At 47.0% G+C, this 17,822-nt stretch overlaps 1 protein-coding gene across 1 annotated transcript in view; it reads left to right on the top strand.

Moving 5' to 3' along the window:
- The window catches only part of LOC147701066 (protein BTG3-like), an 87,846-nt gene that overhangs the window by 51,064 nt on the left and 18,960 nt on the right, over window positions 1-17,822 (top strand). Inside the window, exon 3 of the mRNA XM_086928566.1 lies at window positions 16,700-16,837. Within this exon, the coding sequence (XP_086784692.1) occupies window positions 16,700-16,837 (138 nt within the window). The remainder of the gene's footprint in view (window positions 1-16,699; window positions 16,838-17,822) is intronic.

Raw genomic sequence — 17,822 nt, 5'->3', positions numbered from 1 at the left:
CTGTGGACTTCTATGTTTACTCTTTTCTATCTTTCCCTCTATTCTGCCCAAAGTACACATTATGTCTCCCTCAGCCTTCCCAAGTCTGTTTGATAGCTTTCAGTCTGTTCCCAAAAGGCTCCAGGTGCGTGGTCAGTGTCTCATCTTCCTCCAAAATGATTCCTCAAGATAAAATGGGCCTGCTACATCGGCTGAGTCAATGCTATTTGGTACTGTTCTGCCTGACTGTTCCCCAGAGGCATACTTGGTGTAACAGGGTCCTCCGATGGGCTCTCGCTTTGCCTGCCTTGCGGGCCATTCTTAGCCTTCTTCCCTTTCTGTTGCATTCCATGGCGGTCCCCTCCATGCTTTCTTTTTGCCGTTGCCCTCCTTAAACGGTCGACTAAGGTGTGGTGCTCCTCTGGGGCTGTGACTCTGCCTGTTGCTGACTTATTGGGCGGAAGTAACCCCTGGTCCTGCCGGGTTCGGGGTGCTGATGGAGTTTGACACCCTGATATTTCTTCCTGGTCGATAGTAGTCTCATCGACGTTCCCTTGTTTTTCTGGAGATCTTATATTATAAATGGGCCCCAATGATCTTTTTTGGAATACAGGGTCCATCGAGAGCCGGTGTTGCATTAACGCGATTTCGCGTTCCAGAACTGAGGTGGCCCTGATGATGAATTGGTAAAGTGTCCCTACGACCCCCCCCTACGCGATGACCTATCACAAACTGTACTAATAGCCAACCTTTGGGTTGCGACTGACGTAGGTGTTACCTTTCTGCTGGCCGTTGCTTAGAGGGGGGGCCCAGCACAGCCTCTGCCTGTCTGAGACAGGCTCAAACGGGCTTCGCCCGGCGTGCGTCCCAGGGATATAGGCAGGCAATATCCGGGGTAGGAGCGCGATAGTCCGCTGTGCGGAGACTCCTGGGAGTCCCGCCGGCACCCTCTTTTGTCTCCCCAGTGACGCTGCTTCAATGGTGCAAAAACTGCTGCGAGTGGTAGGGTAGTAGATGCATCACACGAAGATTGCTCTATACTCTGTCAGTATATTATCTTTTCGGGTACATGAATGTAGGTCCATAGTTTTGGATTATCCGAAATGCTAATATCCTATTCTTTAGACAGACTGAATTGAAGGACCTTTAAAAATCGTGTTAGTCTCTGGCCAGTCATGTAACGTAACCCCAGATAAGAAGTTTTGAAGAGGTAAGTGTCCAAAGTATGGCTTCCCACCAATGAAGCGAAGCACCAAGTCCTTTCCAGGACATGACGTTCATCTGAATAGTTTCTTTGTGAATCACTGCCACGCCATTCACATTGTCAATGTTTATTTTGTAGTCAATTACCTTTTTATGAAGTAAGCAGGTCTGTGGTCTTTCCGCCCCCTCTCTCTGGCTCCAGGCTGCACCACCTCCCGCTTTTACAAAAGACTCTTGCGAAGCCGCGGTAGTGCGGTACCCGCAAATCTCCGCCACCGAGCCCACGGCGGCTGGCGACCGAAGGCACCGGCACACTGCACCCGCTCCCAGCGCAGCAGCTCCACTGGCTCAGCTTCTCGCTCCACACTGCCTCACGTGACGTGAAGGGGCGCATCCACTGGAATCATGCTATCCTGGCTGAAGAGGGGTGAGAAACCGGTCCTAGGATGATTGTTTCTGGTCCAGGGTGGACTTGGCAGTTTGGGCTGAACTGTTCCTATGAGGCAGTGTCAAAACTGACTTGCGTATGGCCATTTCTAAACTAGGGTGGCATGGTGAGCAAAAGAATGATTGATTTAACCCATATCTCTTGATTGGGGGTGAATGTTTTGATTTGTTCTGCATTCTGTCCAATTGTCTTTTGCTTTCTTGCCCTAATATGGTCTCAGGAGCAGAATAATGGGCTCTGTCTAACGTTTAAATGAGTCTTTGATTACTGGGAAGTACACAATTGCATGTCAGTCACCCATATATTTAGCCCTTATGGACCTGTCCCAAGCATTTGATTGCATAAATCGATCAACGCACTTGTCCATTCTTTTGGCGCAGGGGCTGGAACTACATTGGTGCACTTCCTAGCCTACCTGCATTCAGATATGAGGGCTAAAGTTTGGACCACCGCTGAGGGCGCAGTATGTTGACAATAGATGACTTTTTTATGGGGGTGAGGCAAGGGTGCGTGCTGACCCCACTTTCATTTATTTTATAAATTAATAACTTCTATATGGAGGAGCTTCGCGCGCATCCTAGATGGCCGCGTGAGCAAGGGGCTCCGAGACCCTCGTACCCTCCCGCATATATCCAGTCACTGATCCTGTCTGCTGTCCACATCTCTGACTAGAAGAACCACAGGAGAGCTGAAAGCTGAAAATTACGTCCCGATCGGACCCCGGAGTTGTGATGTGGTGAAGTTTGCGGCCCAAGTCTCCTGGAGGCCCGGCGCTTGAGTTGGCATGGTGCCCGGGTTGTAATTGAACAACACTGGCACGGCTCAGCGGGGGCGACCGGTCCGACCTCCCTTTCACTTTCGGTTTTGGCACTTGGACCGTTCTTTGATTCGGAAGACGTCTCATTGTTGCGACGGCTCTTGCTCATGTGCAGTGTCTGAGCGTCCTGGACAATATATGACGTGTCGCGCTTTGGCCTTGGGGACACGCCATCCCTCCCCTTTCGTTGGGCTGACTTGAGTGCATGGCTCAGATGGCCATTTTACATTCTCCGTCTTTTACATCTGGGCAAATGAGACGTGGGGAGCATATCCTGGAATAAAGTCCCTATCTATTGCCTGCCGGATCAAAGACTTGCTCTCCAGACTTGGACACCGACTTGAGATTGCTCTGAAATGGCGAGCAAATCGGAGGGGTAAGGTAAAAGTATTTTTAAAGCGCTAACATTCATCCTAAAAGTATATCATGGAGCTAAAATTAAACAATGTACAGAAAGCTGGCACTGGTCTATGATAATTTTAATGAGTGTTAGGGAACAGCGTGGTTTTAAGTTTTTTCCTAAAAGTAAGGTAGTCATCAATAAGTCTCAGATCTGTCGGTAAATTGTTCCACAAGTTTGCAGCTAAGTGTGAGAAGGCACGGCCACCCGTCCTAACCTTCTTTATTCGGGTAGTTATCGCTCTTGCTGTGGATTGGGAGAGAAGATTTCTATTTGGTACATAGAAATTGATTCTGTTTTTTAGGATGGTTGGGCCGGTATTGTGCAATACTCTGTGGGTGATGCACAGTATTTTAAAGTGGCTCTTTCTCTCATTGGCAGCCAGTGTAAGGCTCTCAAACAACTTGTAGCGGAATACTCTGTAGGTGATGCACAGTATTTTAAAGTGGCTCTTTCTCTCATTGGCAGCCAGTGTAAGGCTCTCAAACAACTTGTAGCGGAGTCATATTTTCTTTTGTTGCATACGGCTTTTGCTGCCGCTTTCTGAACAAGCTGTAATTTTGAAAATGGGTAATCCGCCATGCCAACGAATAGGGAATTCCCGTAATCCAGTCTGCTAATTAGTAGTGACTGGACTAGGATCTTTCTACATTCCAAGGTAATCCATGGAAACACTCTTTGTAGCATTTTCTGTAGCGCAAAGCCTTTACCACAAATAGTTGTTACGTAGTTTTTCATTGACCATACATTGTCGATGTGGACTCCCAAATTCCTCGCCGTCTTAGTTGGTTTGGGGGGGTACCAAGAATGTTGGGCCACCAGGTGTCATCCCAAAGTTGTTGGGAGCCGCCGAACAATAAAATCTCCGATTTATCGGCATTTAGTTTCAGACATGTGATTATGCATCCAGCTGGATAATTCGGAGAGGCAGTTGAGCAGTCTGTTTTTGGGATCTTCACCATTTAAGGCAATCATTAGTTGTGTATCATCAGCATATGAGCAGATGTTAACGCCCCATTTCTTCCCAATAGTGGCTAATGATGAGACAAACATTAAATAATGTTGGGCTTAATGATGCCCCCTGTGGTACACCATACTTGATCTTACGAGGTGTGGAGGTATAGCTGCCTAATCGGACAGATTGCGATCTGTCGGATAAAAAAGAATTCAACCAGGTCGGGCTTTTCCCTGTGATCCTTTTGCGGCTAGCATTCGTATTAAAAGGTTATGGGATACGGTATCAAAAGCCGCTGATAAATCTATCAGGGCCACCGTTTTACCTACATCAACCTGACTTCTGATATCATCCAGTACTGCCAGGAGAGTTGTCTCCGTACTGTTGTTCGACCTAAAGCCTGTCTGCGAAACATCAAGCAAGTCATTAGTTTCCAGAAAATTTGATAGCTGTTTGTTCACTAGTTTCTCCAATATTTTTGAAAAATATGGCAACTGCGAAATGGGCCGATAGTTGGCAGGATTGTTTATGTCCGCACCCACTTTTTTAAGTAAGGGAGTCACTACTGCTGTTTTCCAGATAGCTGGAAATTCCGCTTGGTCTAGTGACTGGTTTAGTACTTGCGTCACTATTGGACCAATTAAAGGAATTAATTGTAAGAAAATGTGGTGTGGGCATGGGTCCCATGGGGAACCTGATTTAATTTCTGACATATTTTTGTTTAATTCTTCCTCTGAAAAAGGGCCAAAGACAGAGCAGGTGGCCAGTGGGAAAGGCTCTGCATCAACATGGTACTCGGTTGTTTCCTGGTCATTACTGGAGAAGGATGAATGCATTTTATCTATTTTATCAAAAAAGAAATTGCTGATTTTATTACATCCCTCCTGTGAAGGTGACCGATTTTGTTGTGAGGCTGGGAGGGTTGCGGAGTTCTCTGACAATTTTAAAAAGTTCTTTAGAGGAATGTTTATGTTCTAATATTTGCCGTAAAAAGTAATCTTTTTTGCTTTCCGTATAGCTGCATTATAGGCTTTCAGTTCTTTTTTTATAAATGGATCTGTCATTCATGGTTTTACTTAACCTCCATTTATGTTCCAGCATAGTACATTTTCTTTTAAGGGCCTTCAGATCTGGACCGTACCACTTCTCCGACACCGTTCGCCTGGTTTTACATTTAGTGGTATTTATTGAACAATGTTCAAGTGCTTCACCAATACTTTTTTGTAGATGATATATTTCTTGTTCAGTGGAGGAGCTTGAATTAGTATTAAAATGAAAGTGCTGTTGGAACTTCTCCAATGAGAATTTACTCCAGTTTTTAGTTGTAGCTGGAGTCTGAATCATTGGTCTCGTATTTTTTATAGGTAGGCTGACATTAAAATCTAACCTATAATCAGTCCATGTAAGAGGCACAATATTATTAATAGTAGTGGTCTCGATATTCGTAAATATCAGGTCCAGCCTGTGTCCCGCTCTGTGTGTCCTGGTTGACTAATTGTGGGATTTTCATGTTATCTGCAAGATTCCTAGTAAGTGAATTAGTATGCGACTAAAAATGTACATTAAAGTCTCCTAATACTAAAATGTTTTTATGTTTTAGACAAGCAGGAAGAATCAGAGAGAAGCGGAGTACTAAATTCAGCTGTGCTCCCTGGAGGGTTATAAATAATAGCTCCTCTTATCAGTAGATAGGTGCCTAAAAAGACTGAATAAATCATTACTTCATGTTTGCTATCCTGTTTGGGTACTTCTTGGATACAAGTGAACTTCTCTTTAAATAACAAGGCTACCCCTTCAACCCTTCTTTTTGGGTCTATTGAGGTTTAAGATTTTATACCCTATGGGGAGCGCTGTTGCAATATCCAGAGTACTGTGGGTGTCAAGCCAGGTCTCCGTGAGGAACACTAGGTCCGGTTGCAATTGATATAGAGTGTCCCAAATTTCAATTGAATGTTTAGGGAGTGATCTTGTGTTCAGATAAATACAAGATATTTCAAGATTTGGAGAGTTTCTTGATGTTAGATCATCTTTAGGTTTATTAACCCAGCCGCATGTCCGACAGCCAAACGGGCTCATGATGTTAGCGGGCTCCACTTTGGCACATAGAGGATGGCCCTGTGGGGGTTTTGTATTGAGAAGCATAAGATTGTCTTTGGAATAGGTCAGTCGCAATATATCTGACCTATCACTGGCCGGTGAGGCAGAGTTTTCAGCCCCTAGTCCCGTGCGGACGGGCGCAGACTGGCTTGTCTTTGGCGCGTCTTCGACGCGCTCGTCCGCTGCGTTTCCTGTGAGGGGTGTTCATTTGTAGCCGTAGAGGTGGGAGGGGCCAAGTACTGTGCCGCTCGCCTGCTCCTCACCAAAGATGGTGGTTTTTTGTTCTAGTCCCCGGCAGCACCAAGTCGGCTGTGATAGGGCGGGTAGGGTTCGTGGGGCGGGAACAGGGGGAGTGAAACTTAATGGCCAAGTGAGCATTCGCAAGTTTTCTATCAAGTACACAATTACGCTTTTAAAAATTAAGTCTTTTAAAAGCTAAGTACACATTAAATACACAGTAACACTTTTAAAAATTAAATCTTTTAAAAGGTGGTCAGAAAGAACGATAGTTCGTTAACTCACTCGAGCAGCAGTCCCGGCTTCCGCCTCAGGACCTCAACAATCACATGCACACTGTCAATCGGTGCATGCGCTCCAAGTTAGCGTTTTTAAAGATTCAGAGGTGGGAGGGGCCGAGCACTGTGCCCCTCGCCTGCTCCTCACCAAAGATGGTGGTTTTTGTTCTAGTTCCCGGCAGCGCCAAGTCGGCTGTGATAGGGCGGGCAGGGTTCGTGGGGCAGGAACAGCGGGAGTGAAACTTAATGGCCAAGCAGAGGTTGAAAACCACTAGGAGGGGTTGATAAACTCCGTCCAATTTCATGGACCGGTATGCCCAGGTTAAGGGGTCGCCCGGGGACATGGTAAGTCGCAAGAGGAGGCGAAGGATTCCTCAGCTCCGGCAACTGAACTGACGTTGCAGGACGTTTTGGCCGCCGCATTGACGGTATCAGGTCGTTCCTTGGTAAGCAGATGGAGACACTGGCACATAAGTTGGACACGGTAGCTATTGATGTCAATCTGATTCGCACGGAAATCACAAAGACAAATGAGGGTCAAAGTGTTAGATATCAAGACATCGAGTCTAACTGACGAAGTCGTCTAATTACAGACAGAGGTGCGGAATTTGAGGGCCTCGAATGACACTGTTGTCCGTCGCCTTGAGGATTTTGATGGGAGGGCCAGAAGGAACAATGTCTGTATAATTGGAGTTCCAGAAAAGGCGGAGGAACAAGCGGCCGATCTTTACATTGAAGACCTTCTCAACCATCTAAAGCCCAAGGGACTGAGTAAGTTTTTTACTGTGAAAAGAGCACACAGGGTTCCTGGTGGAAGACAGAGTGGGTGCCCTGCCGAGGCCTTTTATAGCACGGATCTTTAACTTCCGAGATAGGGACGCTATCCTCCAGGCATCTCGAGCGGGTGGGCCCCTGAAGTTCGAGAACTCATCTATCAGCTTTTATCCGGACTTCACTCAGGCAGTCCAAAAACAAAGACTCAGTTTTCTGGGGGAGAAGAGGAGACTTCGTGACATGGGTCTCAAATATGCTTTGCTTTTTCCGGCCAAGCTGAGGATTGAACACAATGAAAGGACCAATTTCTTTGATAAGCCCGAAGTGGTGGCCGATTGGTTGGACACTTTGCCGGCCCAGCAAGATTTGGGGGGGACAATCTGGGGGGCTGAAGGCGAACATATGGCTCAGGAATGAATATCGAATGCCCGGTCCCTGGGGTTGCTAGGGTATCTCCGATTGTGTGGGTTCTAATTTAGGGTGTAGTTTCATGCAGATGGAATAGGGGGGGTTGTTGGGTTACTGGAGGGTCTCTTTCCTCCACAGCTTGTCTTTTTGTAGATGTGGGGGTGACTGGCACACTGCGAGTTGGGGTGGCTTTATGGTCGTAAGCAGGGGTGCAGGGTGGGGGTATTGTAACAGGTTGTTTGGGGAGGTGGGGGGGTTTCAGTTTCGTTTTTCAGCGAGGCACTATATTGCATGACATTTTTATTGATGTGAAGGACTTGGAAGGGGGATGGGTTTTAACTCTGTTTTATGATGGGGGGTAGGGGGTTGAGGTTGATGAGTTGGAATGTGAATGGGCTGGGGGACAAGATCAAACGCGGGGTCGTGTTGCAACTCCTGAAGCGACACTCTCCGGATGCGGTTTTACTTCAAGAAACTCATTTAGTGGGTAATATTTGTCATGTCATGAATAGAAAGGGATACAGTTTGGTGGCTCATGCGGGGTTCTCTTCTGGGTCCCGGGGGGTTGGAATTCTCCTTAATAACTCTTTTCCATTTGAAGTGGAGTCCTCGGTCCTTGATGAGAGAGGGCGCTATGTTGCGATTTCTGGAAGGTGGGAGGGCCGCGTGCTTTCCCTTGTGTCTGTTTATGTTCCTCCTGGCCTGCAGTCTACGACTTTTGCTGATTTGGGACGGGTTCTCCTAGATCTCCCTGGGGGGTTTCTGATTCTGGGGGGTGACTTTAATGTAGTGGTATCTGGAGAATTAGACGGGCACACACCTCGGGCTCTCAAGGGGGCTCAGGGTTGGTTGCCTGACTTCATTGACACGATGGGCCTAGTGGATGGCTGGAGGTTGCTACACGCTACTCAACGACAATACACTTTTCATTCTGGTGACCATGGTAGTCTCTCCAGGATAGACTATGTGTTGGTGCCAGCTGCACAGGAGTCCTATATTGCTGAGGTCAGACATATGGCTCTGGGTATTTCCGATCACTCCCCACTTTGGTTTCAGTTTGAACTGGCATCGGGCTCTGGGGGGAGGGTAGCTCCTATTAACCCTTGGTATCTCCGGAATCCCAAGACTCGCAGTTCACTAATTAAGGCATTGGACCATTATTTCCAAGAGAATGAGAGGTCGTCTCTTCCTCGGTATCGTTATGGGAGGCTTTCAAGACTGTGATTAGAGGTCAAGCTCTCTCTTTAATTGTTGGTGTTAAAAACAGAAGGAAGAGGATGTGGTTAGGATGGAAACGGAGATAGCTGCTTTGGAATTGGAATTGGAGCGCAAGGTTACCCCCTCTAGATTGCATGTTCTGCACTTAATGCAGTCTGATTACAGAACGTTGGTAACGGATGGTGCGAAGGCTCTTAGTCGGGAACGAGAGGGATGCATTTATGATGGGGATAAAGCTGGCAAATTAATTGCATGGTTAGATGGGAAGGATGGAGCTAGTTGCGTGGTGCCCGAAATTGAGATGGAAGACTAGGCTCTGGTCACCGACCCGCAAGAGATAGTGGCATTCTTTGCCGAACATTTTCGCTCTGTTTACTCTTCCGTGTCGGATAGACCGGAGGAAGATTCATGCTTGTTGCGAGATATCTCGCTCCCGTGTCTGTCTGAGGCGGACCGGGACCTCCTGGATAGTAAGATCTCTGCTGATGGAGTAGCATTGGCAATGCGCTCCCTGAATTCATGTAAAGAGATCGGTCCCGATGGTCTACCGATTGAACTATATAAACTTCGACCGGATAGGATTGCTCCGTACTTGAGACCTGTCCCAGGATTGTGGTCTCCCCCGTGATCAGAGATTGGCTTCGATAGTCTTAATTCATAAAGAGGGAAAACCGAAGAATAGATGTGCCTCGTATCGGCCGATCTCACTGTTGAACTCTGAGCCTAAAATTCTTGCTAAGTTGTTGGCTAATAGGCTGATAAAGGTGATTAGCGATCTGGTTCACCCAGACCAGTCTGGCTTTATTCCACACAGAAATACGGCACTTAACCTTAGGCGTCTTCATGGGGTCCTTCCTAGGGCCTCATCGCTATGTGAGCCGGCCATTTTGGCGTCATTGGACGCCACAATGGTGTTCAATACTGTTGAATGACCGTATCTGTGGGCGGTGCTAACTAAATTTGGTTTCGGTTCAGATTTCATTAGTTGGGTGCGCCTTCTCTATGCAGACCCTCTTGCCCAGATCGTAGTTAATGGTCGCGTATCGGAGCAGTTATGTCTCGGGCGAGATACTCATCCGGGTTGCCCATTGTATTCTTTTTTTCGCGTTGGCTCTCTAATCTCTTGCGGTGTGGATCCGCTGGGAGCCCTCTATGAGGGACATTTATTGGTCGCCGCAATTAGAGGATCGTATTTCCTTATGCGGGCGACATTCTACTATATTTGACCTCCCCCAAGAAATCTTTAATAGTACTCTGTGATGTTTTGGCCTCCTTCGGAAAAAACTCTGGTTTGGTCATTAATTGGGCGAAATCCTATGTGTACGCTCTCAGTGGTGAGATGCCGATCCTGCCTCGTAACTGTCCTATCCAAATAGCACAAGAGGGATTCAAATATCTCGGAATTTATATTTCCATAGACCCTACGGTTCGATACGAGAGGAACCTTCTCCCTCCCTTGACTCGGTTAAGGCGAGATGTTGCGGGCTGGTAAACTCCCATTGTCTATGCTTGGGCGGGCGGCCCTTTTTATAATGTCGCTCCCTCGTTTTCTGTACGCCCTTCAGAATACGCTGGATATTCCGGCTAGTTACTTTCGTTTGGTGGAGGATTTGCAGAGAAAGTTATTATGGGACGGCAGGCAGCGTTTTGCGCTAGCTAAATTAACGCTCCCATGGTATGATGGGGGCATCACTCTCCCTGATATTAAGAGATATTATTGGGCGTTGCAGTTGGCAGCCATTAATCACGGCATGTATGGCCCTGTGTCGAATCCTTGTTTCGCCATGGATAGGGGGTTACTACCTGGTGGTAATTATTATAGAGCGCTGTATTCTAAATCTGTGATGAAGGCTCTGAAGGGGCTGACCTGAACTGCTGTGCGGGACTGGCGTGATGCTACCAGTTCATTAGGGTGGAGGGACCGTTTAACTTTGACTACCCCACTTTTCGGCTCTGACAAGTTCGGCAAACTGTCGAACACTAAAGGGTTCGACAAGTGGGATCTTATTTGGTATCTCCAAAGTCGGAGACATATGGGTGAAGGGACAGGTGAACATTTGCGGCCTTGCAGATAGAGTTCGAATTGGGATGGTCGGAATATTTTTGTTATGCTCAGGTTAGACATGCACTGACTTCCGTTTTCCCGGAGGGGGAAGAGATTCCGGAATCTACCCCATCAGAGGATCGCATCTTGGATGGTCATATGCCTGATAGCACCATATCCCTAGTGTACAAGAAATTGATTAATCATAGGGCGGACCTTTTTATTGCAGCATAGTGATCAGTGGACCCGTGACTGCCTTGAGCTTGATGACGAGGACTGGCAGTCGGCGATCTCTCCGAAGGAGGTCGCGATTCCAGCGTGATTGAGATTGGTTCAACTAAAAATATTGCATAGGGTATACGTCACGGGTCCCAGTTTGGTTCGGATGGGGCTATCTGAGGAGGGTCTGTGTCGGAGGGGTTGTCAACTGGGGACGTTCCTCCATATCTGGGAATGTCGGGAAGTATTTGACTATTGGAGCAGAGTCCACGCAGTAATGCAGGAGGTCACGGGTGTGGCTCTCTTGCCAGAGGCCAGATGCTGTTTACTAAATGTCTAGGGGCCTACTGATCATAATGTGGCACAAGCCCAGTGGGTGACTCTAGGGGCCATGATTGCCAAACGGAACATTGCGCAGTTGTGGGGGTCCCAGAAGCCTCCTACGCTTGACGTGTGGATAAAAAATATAGATTGGTGTATGTTTGGAGAGAAAACAGTGTACTTGGCTCGGGGGCACCCCCGGAAATGGAGCAATATTTGGGGCCCTTGGAATAGATATAGACGTGATATATGTGTACCACCAGTTACTGTGGTCCTTGATGATCCACTTTCCCCCTGACCCCTTATTTTTATTGATTACTTTTGCTGTTCCTCTGTCTTCTCTCCCCCTTCAATATATTGTTTATTGTAACATTTGAAGATATGATGCTCGACCCTCGTAAAGTCTTTGCATTCCTATGTTTTGTATATGCCTTGCTTGTTTTTTTTTCAATAAAAAGAAACCTAAAAAAATAACTCCTATCTGTTCTTAAAGCCTTAAACTCCTGATGTTCCAATAATCAATAGCTCCCCTTTACTAACACTTTTTTGTACACGAATGATGCCGACTTAATGGTGTGCACACCAAAAACCCTGAGGCAGCTAGTGCATAGTTTTGTTGATGTTAATGGCTGCATTGAATTTTCATACGAATTTTAAAGTCTTATGTCTTGTCGACCTAAAACATGGTTTGTCCTCTTTCAGTAGGCACAACTGTTTTACACATGTTAGCACTTTTTCTTATTTGGCTCTAACATTTGCAGCTAATAGTTTGTGAGCCCCAAAAATGGTTTAAAGCAAACTACAACTATCAATCTATTGGCAATTGATTTAGCCTTCCACAACATGGAAGGGGGTGGGGGAGGGTGCTCTTGCCACTACTGCAAATATATAAAACCAATGTCTGCCCACAGCAACATATGGCACAGAAGTGTGTGACTTCCAGAATAGTTGCCCTATTCAGGCCGAGGAAAATGGGTTTTGCAGACAGGCTCTTATGTCACTTATATCTTCCACCTTTAATTGCCACAGAGATTTGGATATTCGTATATTGAGGACCACATTGAAGCCCAACCTCCTCTACTATGGCTATCCATTTGGAAAAATGAGGCCCGTTAACCAGAGATCATGTTGGATTGCCTTAGCTGTGAAAAGGGTATTTGGATGCCATGGCTTGCCAGTGTTGGATCCAGTCTTCATTCTGCCAACCTAGAACAGGCCATTACTTGCCCAAGCAGTAATTTAAACATCAGCAAAGAAGTTACGGAGGGCCTTATAGGATCAGGGGGTTTCTGAAAGAATGTGTTTGGAAAGCCAAAAGGTAAGTGTGGCTCCTTATGCTAGCCGCTCCCATAGACAAAATCGCAGGGTATCGGACTAGTCGGGTGTCGTTGGGAGTGGAGTCTTCTGTTCCAGTATAGGGCTGGCACAGTGAAATAGTTGCTGTGCTTCCCAATGGGTTTTAACACAGATTTAGTTTTTTTACCTTGTCCCTGTGACAGAAACTTAGGAAAAACACCATTGCATTTGATTTTTCTGTGGTTTTTATGCTATGTATTCAAAGCATTTTCTTATTCCCTTTTTAAGAAAAAGATGTATTCAGAATTTGAGGGATTCACGGAATATGCTTTTAAATTCGGTGGATGGGGTGGAAACCTTTATTTTGGTGCCGCTTTTGGAGACAGTCACACCATGAACACTTTATAGATCTGCTGCTTGGTCTCAAATCTGGGATTTTGTTACATATACGTTTGACGGAGTGTAATTTTTAATTATTTGGAGGCTTTTTATGTACCTGTTAACATCTTAATATTTTATTGTATGTATTTAACTGTTTGGCATTGCACTTTAATGTGTAACTTGTATTAAAATAAAGTATTGATCTGATAGTTCATCAGCAAATTCCCAGTTTGACCGGCTGTGTTAACCTTTCTCACCCATCAGCAGCTGTGCTCCCCTTCTCCGCACACCAGTAGGTTCACTGTTTGAACGGCTGTGCTTCGCTTGTTGGCCCATCAGATGTCTTGTTTGACCGGCTGTGCTTCCCTTCTCCGCCCATCAGTAGGTTCACTGTTTGACCAGCTGTAGTTCCCTTTAACGCCCATCAGATGCACTGTTTGACCGGATGGGATTCTCTTCTCCACCTATCAGTAGATGCACTTCTTGACAAGCTGTGCTTAACTTGTCCGTCAGTAGATGCCCTGTTTTGACCAGCTATACTTCCCTTGTTAGCCTATCCGATGTCCTGTTTGACAGACTGCTTCCCTTGTTAGTCCACCAGTAGATACACTGTTTGACCAGCTGTACTCCCCTTGATAGCCCATCGGATGTCATGTTTGACAGCAGTGTAGGAGAGTAGGGTCTGCTTCCTATGGTTACCCCACTTTTTGCTGTGATTCTCTGGTTTTTCGACTTTAGTCTGGCTGTAGCCCTGCTAATCGGGCCCACAGCCTAGCTGTTATCTCTAAATTGATACCATGTACTGTAGGTACATACCAGATTGGTTACTGGGGTCACCCTTGTGAGCCCCTGTATAGTGTACCCAGGGCATAGGTGCATCCTAGGCCTACCAGGGGCTGCAGCATGTATTGTGCCACCCCTGGTTTGCCATCGAAACCGACACCACAGGTCTGTTCACACAGCCTGGGTAAGGTGGTGTAATCACCCCTTACATAGATATAGTATACCTATATACCTATATAGACACATATACACTTATAAGCCACTCCTAAGGCAGACTTCAACAATTCTGGAGGTAGAGTGCTTGGTTGTGTGAGAGGGTGCCCTAGCATGAGCTGAGCCCCTCTGCAGCTTTCGGAACCATCTCCTTATAGCTGTTCAATGATATAGCCATACCATATACACTTAAGTAAATTATCCTCGCGGTTAATGCCAACTTTGGTTTGGCTTTATCAAAACATGTCGTGTAAGGTGTCAAACACTTTGGAATACTACCCCCCTCCACCACTTCTGGTGGCGGGGGTAGCATTCCACCCTTCTAGAGGGAGAAGATATGTAGTTACTAGTTTACCCGGTTAAAGTTAAACAGAGCCTCCGCATCACAAAATGGATGCTGCTGCCATAGACAAGAGTCTACCCTCCTGCTGCTGGAGGAAACTCCGGCAGGGGAGGCCTGGACAATAGGTTTCCTGTCTAGGGAGGTGCTGGCACCTCCCCAGACAGGCTTTTGTGTATTGAGGCAGGGTGGGTTTCATTCAGTGCATGCTTTCCAGACACTGCCTGGGGCACAATAGGTGCTCCATACATTTCCCAGTTCAAACCGGTTGCTGGGGCACTCTGCCCCAGCTCTGGCGCAAAACTGGACAAAGGGAAAGGGGTGTAACCACCCCCTTCCTAGGTCCACCCATAGGAGGGACCTTAAAGATAGTCCAGCCCCTAAACTTAGTGGCAGTATAGGAACCCAGTCCCTAGGACTTTAGATTACCCTGGATGAAGCTCAGAAACATTAATCCTGGACCTTCGACAGTCCATTTCGACTGGAAGACTTCTCCCTTGTGGTCAAGGATTGACCACCGTGTTCAAACAGGCACCAACATCAACTTTGCTGGTCTGCATATTCGAGGCTCCTACTGGATCCTGAAGAATCTGCGACACAGGACATTGACTTCCAGACCTCTCTGACCCCAGCTCACAGCAAAGCTTAGACCCGTGGCTGACACAAGACGTGTGACTGGAACTCTTGGACATCCTGCATTTTGCTACCTGTACCAACTTCCTGAGGTATCTTGAAGTTGTGCATTGGGGTGCTTGAAGCCCCAGCCCAGAGCACCATTTGCATGGAAGCTCAGAGCTTCACACTCCACGAGTGGCCCGTGGGCTTGCTTTGTGCATTTCCGCTCAACACGTCTTTGCGGTTCCTAGTCTTTTGGCTAGTGATCCCCCAAGAAGACAATCCTTTATTTCAACTAGCTTTCTTGGTTGCTCCAGGCTTGTTCCAACTTCCCTGCAAAGGAGAAGTTCCACAGACCTTGCTGGTTTGCACCCGCTCTCGACATCTGGTGTGGGTTGCGTTTGCCAAGGCTTGTTGGGTCCAAACCGGATACCGATAGTCAACTCGATCCTTTGTGGGACAGCACAAATCCAGCTCCTGGTTGTCACCTCCTGGGCCTCGTGGCTGAAGAGACAAACTTCACCTTTTCTCCTGAAATCACCAGACATAGGCTGGCAGCTTTCCATCGCCATCCTGGTCACTGGCAAGTGACCCAGACTGTGTCCCTTCTGCTTTCAGGTTCTTTAGTTCTTCGATCCACCCTTGGATCCACCTGGACACTTTTCCTGGTTGCCTGCAGCACTTCTTTGCAGATCTCCTTTGAAATCGACGACAAAACCAGGCATCAAAAGACACCTATGTACCCGGCTTCCGTGGGTGAGGTAACACAAGTACTCTGGTAGTCTCAAGGATATTGGCCCTCCAAGTGTCTGTCTAAAAGGGTTCCATTGTAGATCATTTAGAAGTGTCCTTAAATTGTAAATTTGTAACTTGTTCATTTCCCATAGAAAGTCAATGGTAACCCGCGGCTGTGTTTTAGACACTTCACGCGTATCCCGTGGGCCTCCTACTTCCTAACCTTTAGTTGTTTAGAGTAGCCCCAGCGATGCCCCAGGCCTGCTTTCTAATTCTCACGTGGTTCTTATAGCACTATTTTAGTATATGGTTTGTGAGGCCCCTAGGGCGAAACTTATACTGTGCAACCTATCATATGCTAACTTGTAACTTGTATTGTACTCTTACCTCTGACCTCAAAGAGTTCAGAGGGGTTGTGATTAAAATAATACATATACATTTGATGTATACCTTGTGTGGTGTGCTTACATTTGGACATTTGGTACTCAAGGGATTATAATTGGTAAAACAACTCGCTTAATTTGCTCTCTGAAGTCTTAGCCTGATGACTGCTGGTCCATGCTACCACTAGGAAAGATTGTCTATAAGGTTGACTTTACAACCACCATCAATAAGGGTCGATTAGACTGGTGCAAGGTGCATACTAGAACTAGTGGACATCATATGCCAGGCTAACTTCTTACAAGCTGTGCTACCGTGGTTAGTCCATCGACAGATGCCCTGTTTGACCGGCTGTGCTCCCCTTGTTAGTCTGCCTGTAGATGCCCTGTTTGACTGGCTGTGCTCCCCTTGTTAGTCTGCCTGTAGATGCCCTGTTTGACCGGCTGTGCCCCCCTTGTTAGTCTGCCTGTTGATGCCCTGTTTGTCCGGCTGTGCTCCCCTTGTTAGTCCGCCTGTTGATGCCCTGTTTGACCGGCTGTGCTCCCCTTGCCCTGCAGGTGTATCCGAATCAACCCCTGGCAGTTCGTGGATGAGTCTGTGCTGAAGGCCTGTGCCCAGAGCGGCCTGGTTTACTCCAAGATGCCCCTCCCCGTGGAGATTACCCTCTGGATTGACCCCTACGAGGTCAGCTGCCGGTGAGTCCAGGGTCTGATGTGACGGTGGTGGATTGGAGAGGTTGGTGAGTCAGGAAGTAAGCTTGATGCTCTTGGTGGGAAGACCGAGTAAACGTGTTTGCACACTTGAGCCGTTTTTGGCACCCTTTCCACAGTGGGCATGCAAGAGCAGTGCGAGTTTTGTTTGGGGGAGGCGGGCGTTGAGGGGGCTGAGGTGTTGAGGCAATGTCTAAATATTCTGTGTTGCTTTAGTGTACATTTGTTGCAAGCGATGCTGTTTAGTGTTTGTGTAGCACATAGCTGCCACTGGGGTGCCTCGCAGCGCTCCAGCAGCCCGGATAGATTAGTCTGCCCTGAATGTGTGGTTGGAAGGGTATGTGGTTACAAAAGGCTTTATATGGGGTGAGTACTTTTTTCATCCTCAAGTCTCAACACATGTTCTCTTTCTGAGGCGCAGTGACCTGGAAATCCCCTACAACTGGGCGGGGTTTAGCTGTCTGAAATGATCCTTGTAACCTATTGTCTGTATTTGTATTTTGTTCCTGTATGTCATTTTTGGTCCTTTTGTGAAGCGCTCTGACACCTTCGGGTAAGGTCCGCGCTATATAAAATTGCTTAAATAAACAAGCATTGGAAATGCAATAGGTCTCGCACCACTAGAGTTAGTGCTTTTAGAATTGTTTATGGGTTTTTTTGTAAATGTTTAGCATTTTTGTTTCCTGTAGCCAATGCTAAAGTATTACAAATAAAAAAAACCATAAACATTTCTAAAAGCTCTAACTGAAATGGTCTGAGAAATATTGCACTGTGTGAGGGTGAGGGTGAGGGGTTGAGGTTGAGGGTGAGGGTGAGGGTGAGGGTGGGTAGTTGAGGCTGAGTGAGGGTGAGGGTGAGGGTGAGGGTGAGGGGGAGTAGTTGAGGCTGAGTGAGGCTGAGGGGGAGTAGTTGAGGCTGAGTGAGGGTGAGGGGGAGTAGTTGAGGCTGAGTGAGGGTGAGGGGGAGTAGT

This window comes from Lissotriton vulgaris, chromosome 7 (assembly GCF_964263255.1).
Source record: "Lissotriton vulgaris chromosome 7, aLisVul1.2, whole genome shotgun sequence".
NCBI classification, from domain to species: Eukaryota; Metazoa; Chordata; class Amphibia; order Caudata; family Salamandridae; genus Lissotriton; species Lissotriton vulgaris.
Note: the sequence above shows the minus strand (reverse complement) of the source record. Positions and strands in the feature narration are given on the sequence as shown.